Source organism: Nerophis lumbriciformis, linkage group LG03, assembly GCF_033978685.3.
Source record: "Nerophis lumbriciformis linkage group LG03, RoL_Nlum_v2.1, whole genome shotgun sequence".
Classification (NCBI taxonomy): domain Eukaryota; kingdom Metazoa; phylum Chordata; class Actinopteri; order Syngnathiformes; family Syngnathidae; genus Nerophis; species Nerophis lumbriciformis.
Genome location: NC_084550.2, coordinates 17,256,917 through 17,270,000, shown reverse-complemented (window position 1 = coordinate 17,270,000; position 13,084 = coordinate 17,256,917). Strand labels below are relative to the sequence as shown.

At 43.9% G+C, this 13,084-nt stretch overlaps 1 protein-coding gene across 1 annotated transcript in view; it reads right to left on the bottom strand.

Annotated features, from left to right (window-relative positions):
* jade2 (jade family PHD finger 2) overlaps positions 1–13,084 on the bottom strand; it is a 141,805-nt gene that overhangs the window by 102,074 nt on the left and 26,647 nt on the right. The window contains exon 3 of the mRNA XM_061934440.1: positions 4,015–4,100. Within this exon, the coding sequence (XP_061790424.1) occupies positions 4,015–4,100 (86 nt within the window). The remainder of the gene's footprint in view (positions 1–4,014; positions 4,101–13,084) is intronic.

Here is a 13,084-nt window from a genome sequence, read left to right as displayed (position 1 = left end):
ATGCAAAAAAAAAAAAATTGTCTTCTTTTGCCTCATAATTATTGTGAACTATAGGCAAAATTTTTAAAAAAAAGTGCAGTTCGCCTTTAAGTGGAACTACTTTTAAAGACATTGCTAGAAGTGCTGGAGCTGGCACAGATAAAGAAGAGACACTTTTTCTCTGTTCTCTTGTCTTTCTCACTTTTAATCCCATACATACACACACACACACGCACACACACAGGAAGTCATTACACACACAAACAGGAAGTCATCGCACACACACACAGGAAGTTGTTCTGCAGGTTGGTTGGTTTGGAACATTGCTATTAAAGCGTTGTTTATTTCCTGTTTGTTTATAAATTGTTGATAAAAAAAATTCACTTCGTACAGAGCATGTATCTGACAACTTGTATTTTTTCAACAAAAAGAAGAGAGGAAAATGAGCAATGACAGGTTGTCATCGTGTGCGTTAGATTCCCACACAGGAAGAAAACAAGGAAACAACATCTCCACAATGTTGTGTGAGGACTGCAGTAAAAAGAAAACAGGAATGATGCTAGAGCAGTAGTTATTATTGAGTGGTTACTTCACTAAATATTTATTATTATAAATACCGTATTTTCCGGACCATTCGAGGCTCACTAGTGCAACAACAACGTCGGAAATGTGTCCCGTGAAAAACCGTCCGACCGGAACTCTCTGATAACTAAAGTTCCTTGGGTGAATAATGTAAACTCACTATACCGGTATGTTTTAGCGCTTCCATAGCGAGTCTACTGACAGATATAAGTAAGAACTTTACACTACTTTATATTAGAAATGGCAACAGTGGAGGATGAATGTCCCATAACAAGAAGATAGAGAAAAAGAAGACGCTTATCGACTACGGCATGGGTGTCAAACTCTGGCCCGTGGGACAAATTTGGCCCGCCGTGTAATTTAATTTGGCCCTTGAGGCAATATCAAATTAACATTAGAGCTGGCCCGCTGGTATTATACATGTGGTATTACCGATTTTCAGTGCCCCTCTCGAAAGTCTCCTGGGGCAACCATTCTCCCGAATTTCTCCCGATTTCCACCCGGAAAACAATATCGGGGGCGTGCCTTAAAGGCACTGCCTTTAGCGTCCTCTACAACCTGTCGTCACGTCTGCTTTTCCTCCATACAAACAGCGTGCCGGCCTCTGTCACATGATATATGCAGCTTCTACACACACACATAAGTGAATGCAATACATACTTGGTCAACAGCCATACAGGTCACACTGAGGGTGGCCGTATAAACAACTTTAACACTGTTACAAATATGCGCCACACTGTGAACCCACACCAAACAAGAATGGCAAACACATTTCGGGAGAACATCCGCACTGTAACAACATAAACACAACAGAACAAATACCCAGAACCCCTTGCAGCACTAACTCTACCGGGATACTAAAATATACACCCCCTGACCCCGCCCACCTGAGCCCCGACATTAATGAACAAGCATCCCAGAAAAGATGGCAGGTATCTGGCTTGGGCACATCAGATTAGATCAGTGTGTCGCAAACTGAGCAGTAAAAAGTCCTGAATGGTTGGTTTATTCATTATTTTATTTTCAAATTTATTATTAGCCTGTGGAAAAAGTTAATGTTGATATTTACCTCAGAAGGCTGCAAATAGAAAAGAGGCATTACATTTTTATTTAAATTGTATTTGATATGCCATTGATATTTTTGAATTATTATTATTATTATTTGAAACTCGATTTTGCATGTCACTATAAAGTTATATAAGCCTTGCTTGTTCAAATTTCAATGCAAAACTTGTTTGGGTCCCTATTAAAAGGTTAATTTGTTCAACCTTGGCCCGCGGCTGTGTTCAGTTTTACATTTTGGCCCACTCTGTATTTGAGTTTGACACCCCTGGACTACGGTGTCGGCACGGACTACAATGGCGGACGCGCGCACATTTTCAGGACTTATGCAGATCCCAAATACACATCAGCAGGTACCAGAGGGTAAGAAGAGTTGATTTTGCATAATATTGCGTAACAAAACGCCAGGTAATATGTCTTACCTTATACACACACCATAATAATACTCGTATGTTGAATACGCCGACAATCCATCAAGTGGTGCGGCTTCATAATTTACCAAAGTCGTACTGAAAACATTTTGACAGATTTTTGAGCGTCGTGTGTAATGTTTTATAATCTCAATGGAACATTTAAAGTTTTGATGTTTTTACTGCCGTCATCTTGCAGTTTACACGTATCTCTTATGTGTGACTGCCATCTTCTGGTCACACTTATCATTACACCATGTACCAAATAAAATAGCTTTGAGGTCGGTAAGCACAACCAGAGTTATGCCGTACATTAGACATCAGATTTACACATTTTTATACCTGACAATTATTTTACATTGCTTAAAAGTACTACAACATGGACGTTTAGGTACAACGTGGACATCTAAGTAGTACAGCATGGATGTTTAAATACTGCAACATGGATGTTTAAATACTGGAACATGGACGTTTAAGTTCTACAACACGTATGTTTAGGTTCTATAACATGGACATTTAAGTACTACAACATGGACATTTAAGTACTACAGCATGGACGTTTTAGTACTACAACATGGACATAAGTGCTACAACATGGAGGTTTAAGTACTACAAAATTGGCAGATAAGTACTACAACATGGACATGTAAGTACTAAAACATGGACGTTTAAGTACTACAACATGGACGATAAAATAGTACAACATGGATGATTAAGTACCACAACATCAACAGTTAAGTACTACAACATGGACATATAAGTGCTACAACGTGGACATTCAAATACTACAACATGGCCAGATAAGTACTACAACATGGACATTTAAGTACTACAACATGGACATTTAAGTACTACAACATGGACGTTTAAATAGTGCAACATGGACGTTTAAATAGTACAACATGGACATGTAAGTACTACAGCATGGATGTTTAAATACTGCAACATGGACGTTTAAATAGTACAACATGGACGTTTAAGTACTACAACATGGACATTTAAGTACTACAACATGGACGTTTAAGTACTAAAAAATGGACATGTTAGTACTACAACATGGACGTTTAAATAGTACAACATGGACATGTAAGTACTACAGCATGGATGTTTAAATACTGCAACATGGACGTTTAAATAGTACAACATGGACGTTTAAGTACTACAACATGGACGATTAAGTTCTACAACATGTATGTTTAAGTATCACAACATCAACGTTTTAGTACTGTAACATGGACATATAAGTGCTAAAACATGGACATTTAAGTACTACAACATGGGGGTTTAAGTACTACAACATGGACGTTTAAATAGTACAACATGGACATGTAAGTACTACAGCATGGATGTTTAAATACTGCAACATGGACGTTTAAATAATGCAACATGGACGTTTAAGTACTACAACATGGACATGTAAGTACTACAACATGGACGATAAAATAGTACAATATGGACATGTAAGTACTACAGCATGGATGTTTAAGTACTACAACATGGACATATAAGTGCTACAACATGGACATTCAAGTACTACAACATGGACATTCAAGTTCTACAACATGGACATTTAAGTACTACAACATGGACATTTAAGTACTACAACATGGACATTTAAGTACTCCAACATGGACGCTTAAGTACTCCAACATGGACGTTTAAGTACTACAACATGGACGTTTAAGTACTACAACATGGATGTTTAAGTACTACAACATGGGGGTTTAAGTACTACAACTTGGACATTTAAGTTCTACAACATGTATGTTTTAAGTACCACAACATCAACGTTTAAGTACCACAACATGGACGTTTTAGTACTATAACATGGACATTTAAGTACTACAACATGGACATTTAAGTACTACAACATGGAGGTTTAAGTACTACAACATGGACGTGTAAGCAATACAATATGGAGGTTTAGGTACTACAAGATTAAAAGCAAATACTACAAATAGTACACGAAAAGGTCACTCACCTCTGATGGTTTCTTGTGCTGGTGTCGGACCCACGTGATGCTGGTGTTCATGTTCTTAGACCACCTGGACCACGAGGTCACCTGACCTGTGCCAAAATTCACTTCATTAGGTACAGCTACACCACATAAACACATCCAATATGATCAATAGATAAGTTGATCGGCGCATAGAAACATTAGTGTCACTAACGATCATGATTAAATAAAGTTTTAATAGGGAGAGCAGAAACATCTCGTTAGCACAACTTATTAGCAATTAGCACACGCAGGAACTAACTGACCCCTGCTGCTAACATAACCTGTGTGTGTGTGTGTGTGTGTGTGTGTGTGTGTGCGCGTGCTCAGGCCTGTGTTTTATTGGAAGACTCCCAGGAGTGTGTGTGCATTGTTATCACACACACACACACACACACACACACACACACACACACACACACACACACACACACACACACACACACACACACACACACACACACACACACACACACACACACACAGTTATTTGTGTTTATTCAAATGAGCAGGAAAGGTAGAAGATCTTTAGGAAGCTGACATGGGTACAGTATGTGTGTAACTTGTTTACAGTATGTGTGTAACATGGGTACAGTATGTGTGTAACATGGGTACATTGATGATAAGTGTATGTATGCTAGCATGTCTCTCAGTATTTTAAACACAACCCATTTTGTTGATTTTTAGAAGGAACAGTCCACATACTAAATTTTAAATATAACATCAAACATTAATATAGTTGTTTACTTGTGTGTGATATTTTGTATCGCACATGATACCCCACACACACACACACACACACACACACACACAAGTAAACGAGCTGCAGGACTGCTTGTATCTCACATGGCATCACACACAAGTAAACACACTGCAGGACTGCTTGTATTGCACATGATAATTATTACACACAAGTAAACAGGCTGCAGGACTGATTGTATGCACATGATATCACACACTGTAGTAAACACGTGGCAGAACTGCTTGTATTGCACATGATATCACACACAAGTAAACACTCTGCAGGACTGCTTGTGTCGCACATGATATCACACACACACACACAAGTAAACACGCCGCAAGACTGATTGTATCGCACATGATATCACACACAAGTAAACACTCTGCAGAACTGTTTGTATTGCACATGGTATCACACACCAGTAAACAAGCTTTAGGACTGCTTGTATCGCACATGATATCACACACAAGTAAACACGCTGCAGGACTGATTGTATTGCGCATGATATCACACACTGTAGTAAACGAGCTGCAGGACTGCTTGTATCTCACATGGCATCACACACAAGTAAACACGCTGCAGGACTGCTTGTATTGCACATGATAATTATTACACACAAGTAAACAGGCTGCAGGACTGATTGTATGCACATGATATCACACACTGTAGTAAACACGTGGCAGAACTGCTTGTATTGCACATGATATCACACACAAGTAAACACTCTGCAGGACTGCTTGTGTCGCACATGATATCACACACACACAAGTAAACACGCCGCAAGACTGATTGTATCGCACATGATATCACACACAAGTAAACACTCTGCAGAACTGTTTGTATTGCACATGGTATCACACACCAGTAAACAAGCTTTAGGACTGCTTGTATCGCACATGATATCACACACAAGTAAACACACTGCAGGACTGATTGTATTGCGCATGATATCACACACTGTAGTAAACACGCGGCAGGACTGATTGTATTGCACATGATATCACACAAGTAAACACGCTGCAGGACTGCTTGTGTCGCACATGATATTAGACACAAGTAAACATACTGCAGGACTGCTTGTATCGCACATGATATCACACACACACACAAGTAAACATGCCGCAAGACTGATTGTATTGCGCATGATATCACACACTGTAGTAAACACACGGCAGGACTGATTGTATTGCACATGATATCACACACAAGTAAACACGCTGCAGGACTGCTTGTGTCACACATGATATTAGACACAAGTAAACATACTGCAGGACTGCTTGTATCGCACATGATATCACACACACACACACACACACACACACACACACACACACACACACACACACACACACACACACACACACACACACACACACACACACACACGTAAACACGCCGCAAGACTGATTGTATTGCGCATGATATCACACACGGTAGTAAACACGCGGCAGGACTGATTGTATTGCACATGATATCACACACAAGTAAACACTCTGTAGGACTGCTTGTGTCGCACATGATATCACACAAGTAAACACGCTGCAGGACTGCTTGTGTCGCACATGATATCACACAACGGAGTAAACACGCGGCAGAACTGCTTGTGTCGCATATGGAATCACACACAAGTAAACATGCTGCAGGACTGCTTGTATCGCACATAATATCACAGACACAAGTAAACATGCTGCAGGACTGATTGTATTGCACATGATATCACACACACAAGTAAAGACACTTTAGGACTGCTTGTATCACACATGATATCACACACCAGTAAACACGCTGCAGGACTGCTTGTATCGCACATGATATCACACACAAGTAAACACGCTTGCGGACTGCTTGTATCGCATTTTATATCACGCACAAGTAAACACGCTGCAGGACTGATTGTATTGCACATGATACCACACACAAGTAAACACTCTGCAAAACTGCTTGTATTGCACATGGTATCACACACCAGTAAACACGCTGCAGGACTGCTTGTATCACACATGATACCACACACAAGTAAACACGCTGGCGGACTGCTTGTATCGCATATGATATCACACACACAAGTAAACACGCTTTAGGACTGATTGTATCGCACATGATATCACACACAAGTAAACACTCTGCAGAACTGTTTGTATTGCACATGGTATCACACACCAGTAAACAAGCTTTAGGACTGCTTGTATCGCACATGATATCACACACAAGTAAACACGCTGCAGGACTGATTGTATTGCACATGATATCACACACCAGTAAACACGCTGCAGGACTGCTTGTATCGGACATGATATCACACACACAGGTAAACACGTTGCAGGACTGTTTGTATCGCACATGATATCACACACAAGTAAACTCGCTGCAGGACTGCTTGTATTGGACATGATATCACACACAGGTGAACACGTTGCAGGACTGCTGGTGTCGCACATTTTACATGCAAGACGATACAATACAACCCATTAGCTAACATCGATATCGGATGGGAACACCTCTTGGATCATACACAGTATTGTGACTGAGAACTACTCTTCTGGACACTGGCTTAGAAGCAGGAGTTCAGAATATGAAATAACACATCCAATCAACAATCTGTACCTTCACATGGAGAACTAACACATTAGCAATCATAGCCAAGAAAATATGTGAGTGGGAGGAAACACACACATTTCACTCTTTGACACACACACACACACACACACACACACACACACACACACACACACACACACACACACACACACACACACACACACACACACACACACACACACACACACACACACACACACACACACAAACACAAACTGCTAATGATTAACCACACTTTGCCTCAATTAGTTACTGTTCTTCCTTTCAACAATCGATTTTTAATTAAACCTCCACTGAGCTAGTTTGTGTATTTGTTACAGTGTGTGTTTCTGAGTGTGTGTGTTACAGTAGGTGTGTGTGTGTCCTGGGCATGACGTTAAAGTGCATCCGGCAGTGGAGGCTCTTCTTTGGGGGGGTCTTGGGGCACTAGAAGGTTAACCCCTTAACTACTGTTACCCCAAGTGGCCCTTGGCAAAGGCCTAGTACCTGACTGCCCCCTAGCCAGGGATACGGCGAAGACCCGCTGCCTTGTGGGTAAGCAAACCCTGAAAGAAAAGCAACGTGGTTGGCGGCACACGACAGGCGGTCCTCCAAAAAACTGGAGCTCCGGCAGCCTCCTGCAATTGTGGAAGAGTGCCGGTCGTCCTGGGTTCCCCTTGCCACCGGATCCCACCCTCTCACAGTGAAGAAGTGCTGCTGGGACATGCGCACCCCCAGTGGCACTTTAAACAAGCTCCTCTGCACATGTATTCATCTCTGCCTCGGTGAGACCAGCTACCGGAAATGAAACAAAGTCTGGTGGCGATGGGGTGTCTGATAACGGGAGCAGGTATGAATGCACCGGAAGCTCCTAGTCAGAACCCTGCACATCAGCGGTACAGGGCTATCTATGGTTGCTAGTAGCTGAAATTGAGTGGCAGCTGCTCTCGGCAGACCCCTGTACGCCTGAGCAGCCCTATTTAGGATTGCACTGCTCACCCCAACTGGGGAAAGGCCTAGAAAAGGTGGCCCAAACATTGCCCACTCAAAACCATCCTGGACAGGCTACCGCACCTGTCGGGAATTCCACTCCGCGGTCGAAATAAAGCAAAGAAAATAATCCCTCTTAAACTGGCATCATGGAACATAAGGACACTCCTGGACACTAGCGTTACCACTGATAGACCCCAGTGCAGAACTGCACTCATTGCAGCGGAACTTAACCGCTACAATGTTGATATTGCTGCACTTAGTGAAACCAGACTCCTGGATGAAGAATCCCTGAAGGAAGAAGGGCAAGGTTACACTTTCTTCTGGAAAGGATACCCTCCAGGAGGGGAGCATCAGCACGGTGTGGGAATTGCAATAAAAAACAGCCTCCTACCAAAACTCCCAGAAGCACCGGTTGGCATAAGTGAAAGGCTCATGTCACTCAGGATCCCTCTGGCTAAGAAAAGATATGCCACCCTTCTTAGTGCCTATGCACCGACGCTACCATCAAAGGAAGATGTTAAAGACCGCTTCTACCGGGCATTAGATGGGGCCCTCTGTCGCACACCTAAGGAGGACAGGATCTTTTTGTTGGGCGATTTCAATGCCAGAGTGGGGAAGGACAACAAGGTATGGAGTGGTGTTATTGGCAGGCATGGCATTGGACAAGCCAATGCTAACGGCCTACGGCTGCTAAGCCTCTGTGCTGAGCCTGACTTGACCATCATAAACACTATCTTCCAACTAAAAAATAAGCACAAAACATCCTGGATGCACCCACGCTCCAAATATTGGCACCTGATTGATTACACCATTGTGAGACGCTCAAACATAAAAGACGTATCACTAACTCGTGCAATGAGAGGAGCTGAGTGTTGGACAGACCACCGGCTCATCATAACCAGGCTCCGGGTGCAAGTACGCCCTGCTATCCGTCTTCAAAAGTCAGGGAAAAGGAGGCTTGACTGTACCCGGCTAGCAGATCCTATGGCTCGGGACAATCTCCGTTTCTCTCTGGCCAAAAACCTGGAAGACATCGAGCATATTCTGGAGAGTGATGACTCCATTGACGACAAATGGACCTCTATCAGCTCCAGGCTCTATGAGGCAGCATCCCAATCCATTGGCTATAAGCGCAGAAAGCATCAGGACTGGTTTGATGACAACACAGCCACAATAACCACCATGCTCAAACACATGCACACAGCACACAATGCTGTACTCAACAACCCCACTTCAGGTGTGCTCCGACAACAATGGCAAACATCCAGAAGGGAGGTGCAGTCAAAATTGCGTGCACTGAAGAATGAGTGGTGGATATCAAAGGCAGCTGAAATACAATCTCATGCTAACAAAAATGATATGCACAACTTTTACGATGCAATGAAAACCATCTATGGCCCAAGAAACTGCGCTGTCTCCCCGCTAAAGTCTAACGATGGTACAACCCTCATAAAAGACCAGAAGCTCATCACCAAAAGATGGGCAGAACATTTTGAAACTCTGCTAAATCAGCCCGTCCCAATAGACCCCTCAATTCTGAAGGAACTACCTGACTACCCAACCATCCATGACCTTGACCTTCCACCAACCTTTGGAGAGGTTAAGAGTGCAATAAGATCTCTGAAAGACAACAAGACCCCTGGTCCTGACAGCATCCCTGCAGAGATCTTCAAGCAAGGAGGCTACCTTTCCATCCGTGCCCTTTTCCTTGTCATCAGCAAAGTGTGGAAGCATGAAACTGTCCCTCAGCAGTGGAGAGATGCCAATATTATCACCATCTACAAAGGCAAGGGGGACAAGTCCCTCTGTGGCAACAGTCGTGGCATTTCACTTCTGGCTGTTGCTGGTAAAGTCCTGGCTAAAGTCATGCTACACAGGCTGGTGAACAACATCACGGAAGACCTGTTGCCGGAGTCACAATGTGGTTTCAGGAAGAACAGGAGCACTGTGGACATGGTGTTCACAACACGGCAGCTTCAGGAGAAGTGTAGGGAGCAGCACCAGGACCTCTTTGTTGCTTTCATTGATCTGTCGAAGGCTTTTGACACCGTCAACAGGGAGCTTCTCTGGAATATCCTCCTGAAGTTCGGCTGCCCACAGAAGTTTGTCAACATCCTAAGGCAATTCCATGAAGGGATGATGTCACGTGTGACTATTGGCGGCCAGGAATCAGAACCCTTTAAGGTGTGCACCGGTGTACGCCAGGGATGTGTTCTTGCTCCGGTCTTGTTTAAAATCTTCCTCCTGTGTGTGACACTGCTGCTTCATGAGAGGATCAAGAAGGACAGTGGCGTTAACGTCGACTTCCGACTTGACGGGAACCTGTTTAACATCCGGAGGCTCCAAGCAGTCATAAAAGTCACACCAGTGCAAGTCATTCAACTCCAATAGGCAGATGACTGCGCAGTTGTGGCCCACACACCGAAAGCGCTGCAAGCTACCCTCTCAGTCGCTGCAAGTGCTTATGGCAGACTGGGCCTCTCTGTCAACGTGGCAAAAACTGAGGTAATATGCCAGTGGGCATCCACTCCTCCACCTCATCCACCAACCTTCACCATCGACAATAAACCACTAGCAGTAGTGGACTCTTTCAAATACCTTGGCAGCTTTCTCTCTGACGATTGCAGTATCGACAGGGAGGTCCAAAACCGGATCAAGCAGGCGTCAGCATCTTTTGGCAGACTCAGGGGAAGGGTCTTCCAGAACAAAGACCTTAAGCTACATACCAAGGTAGCGGTCTATTTAGCTGTGGTCATGACGACCCTCCTCTACAGCTGTGAAGCGTGGACCCTGTACAGCCGCCACCTAAGGATGCTGGAGGCCTTCCACATCAGGTGCTTACAATGCATCGTGGGGATATCCTGGAAGGACAGAGTGCCCCACACTGAAATACTCTGCAAGACCAACTGCACTAGTGTGGAGGCTACAGTCACCCAGCACCAACTTCGCTGGCTAGGCCACGTTATCAGGATGCCAGAAGAACGCTTACCACGCAAGGTGCTTTATGGTCAGCTTCATCTTGGTCACCGCTTGGCAGGAGGCCCAAAAAAGCGTTATAAAGATCAAATGAAGACTGTCATGAAGAAATGCGGCCTGAACCCGACCCAGCTGGAGGACACTGCAGCCCAACGTTCCACCTGGCGGAAGCTCCTCCAACAAGGAGTTCATAAGCTTGAGGAGGACCGAAGTGGTCAACGAGCCAGGAAGCGTCAAAGAAGGCATGAAGCCATTGCCACACGTGCACCCCCAGTCAGTGCCTTCACCTGCTCTGTTTGCGGCAGATCATGTGGATCACGGATTGGACTATTCAGCCACATGAGGACTCACAAAACATAGAGATGGATTGTCGTCATCGGATACGATGGACAACCTTAAGCAAAGTTAAGCAAGTGTGTGTTACAGTGTGTGTGTTTTACAGTGTGTGTGTGTGTGTGTGTGTGTGTGTGTGTGTGTGTTACAGTGTTTGAGTGTCTGTGTGTTGCAGTGTGTGTGTGTATGCATGTGTATGTGTTACAGTCCGTGTGAATGTGAGTGTCACTGTGTGCTGCTGTGTGTGTGTGTGTTACAAAGTGGTGTGTGTGTTACAGTGTGTGTGAGAGCACGTTACTGTGTGTGTGTGTGTGAGCGTGTGTATGTATACAGTGTAGTGTACGTGTTACAGTGTGTGTTAGTGTGTGTGTAATGTGTTCTTGTTACAGTGTGGTGTGTATACGTGAGTGTTACAGTGTGTGAGTGTGTGTTACAGTCTCTGTGTGTGTGTGTGTGTGTGTGTGTGTGTGTGTGTAAGTGTTACATTGTGTGCGTGCGCATGTGTGGGTAACACTGTGTGTGTGTTACAGTGTGTGTCTGTGTGTGTGTGTATGCATGTGTATGTGTTACAGTCTGTGTGAATGTGAGTGTCACAGTGTGTTGCTGTGTGTGTGTTACAAAGTGGTGTGTGTGTGTGTGTTACAGTGTGTGTGTGTGTGTTACAGTGTGTGTGAGAGCGCGTTACTGTGTGTGTGTGTGTGTGTGTGTGTGTGTGTGTGTGTGTGTGTGTGTGTGTGTGTGTGTGTGTGTGTGTGTGTGTGTGTGTGTGTACGTATACAGTGTAGTGTACGTGTTACAGTGCGTGTTAGTGTGTGTGCAATGTGTGCTTGTTACATTGTGGTGTGTATATGTGAGTGTTACAGTGTGTGAGTGTGTGTTACAGTCTCTGTGTGTGTTACAGTGTGTGTGTGTGAATGTGTTACATTGTTTGTGTGCGCGTGTGTGGGTAACACTGTGTGTGTGTTACAGTGTGTGTCTGTGTGTTGCAGTGTGTGTGTGTGTATGCATGTGTATGTGTTACAGTCTGTGTGAATGTGAGTGTCACTGTGTGTTGCTGTTTGTGTGTGTGTGTTACAAAGTGGTGTGTGTGTGTGTTACAGTGTGTGTGTGTGTGTGTTACAGTGTGTGTGAGAGCGCGTTACTGTGTTTGTGCATGTATACAGTGTAGTGTACGTGTTACAGTGTGTGTTAGTGTGTGTGTGTAAGTGTGTGGGTGTTACAGTGTCGTGTGTACGTGTGAGTGTTACAGTGTGTGAGTGTGTGTTAGAGCCTGTGTGTGTCTTACAGTGTGTGTGCGTGTGTGTGGGTAACACCGTGTGTGTGTATGTGTTACATTGTGTGCGTGTTGCAGTCAGTGTGCAAGAGTGTTACAGTGTGTACATATTTTCCTTTAAAAAGTGAACAGAAAGTGAAGCCATCATCATATGTGACTGT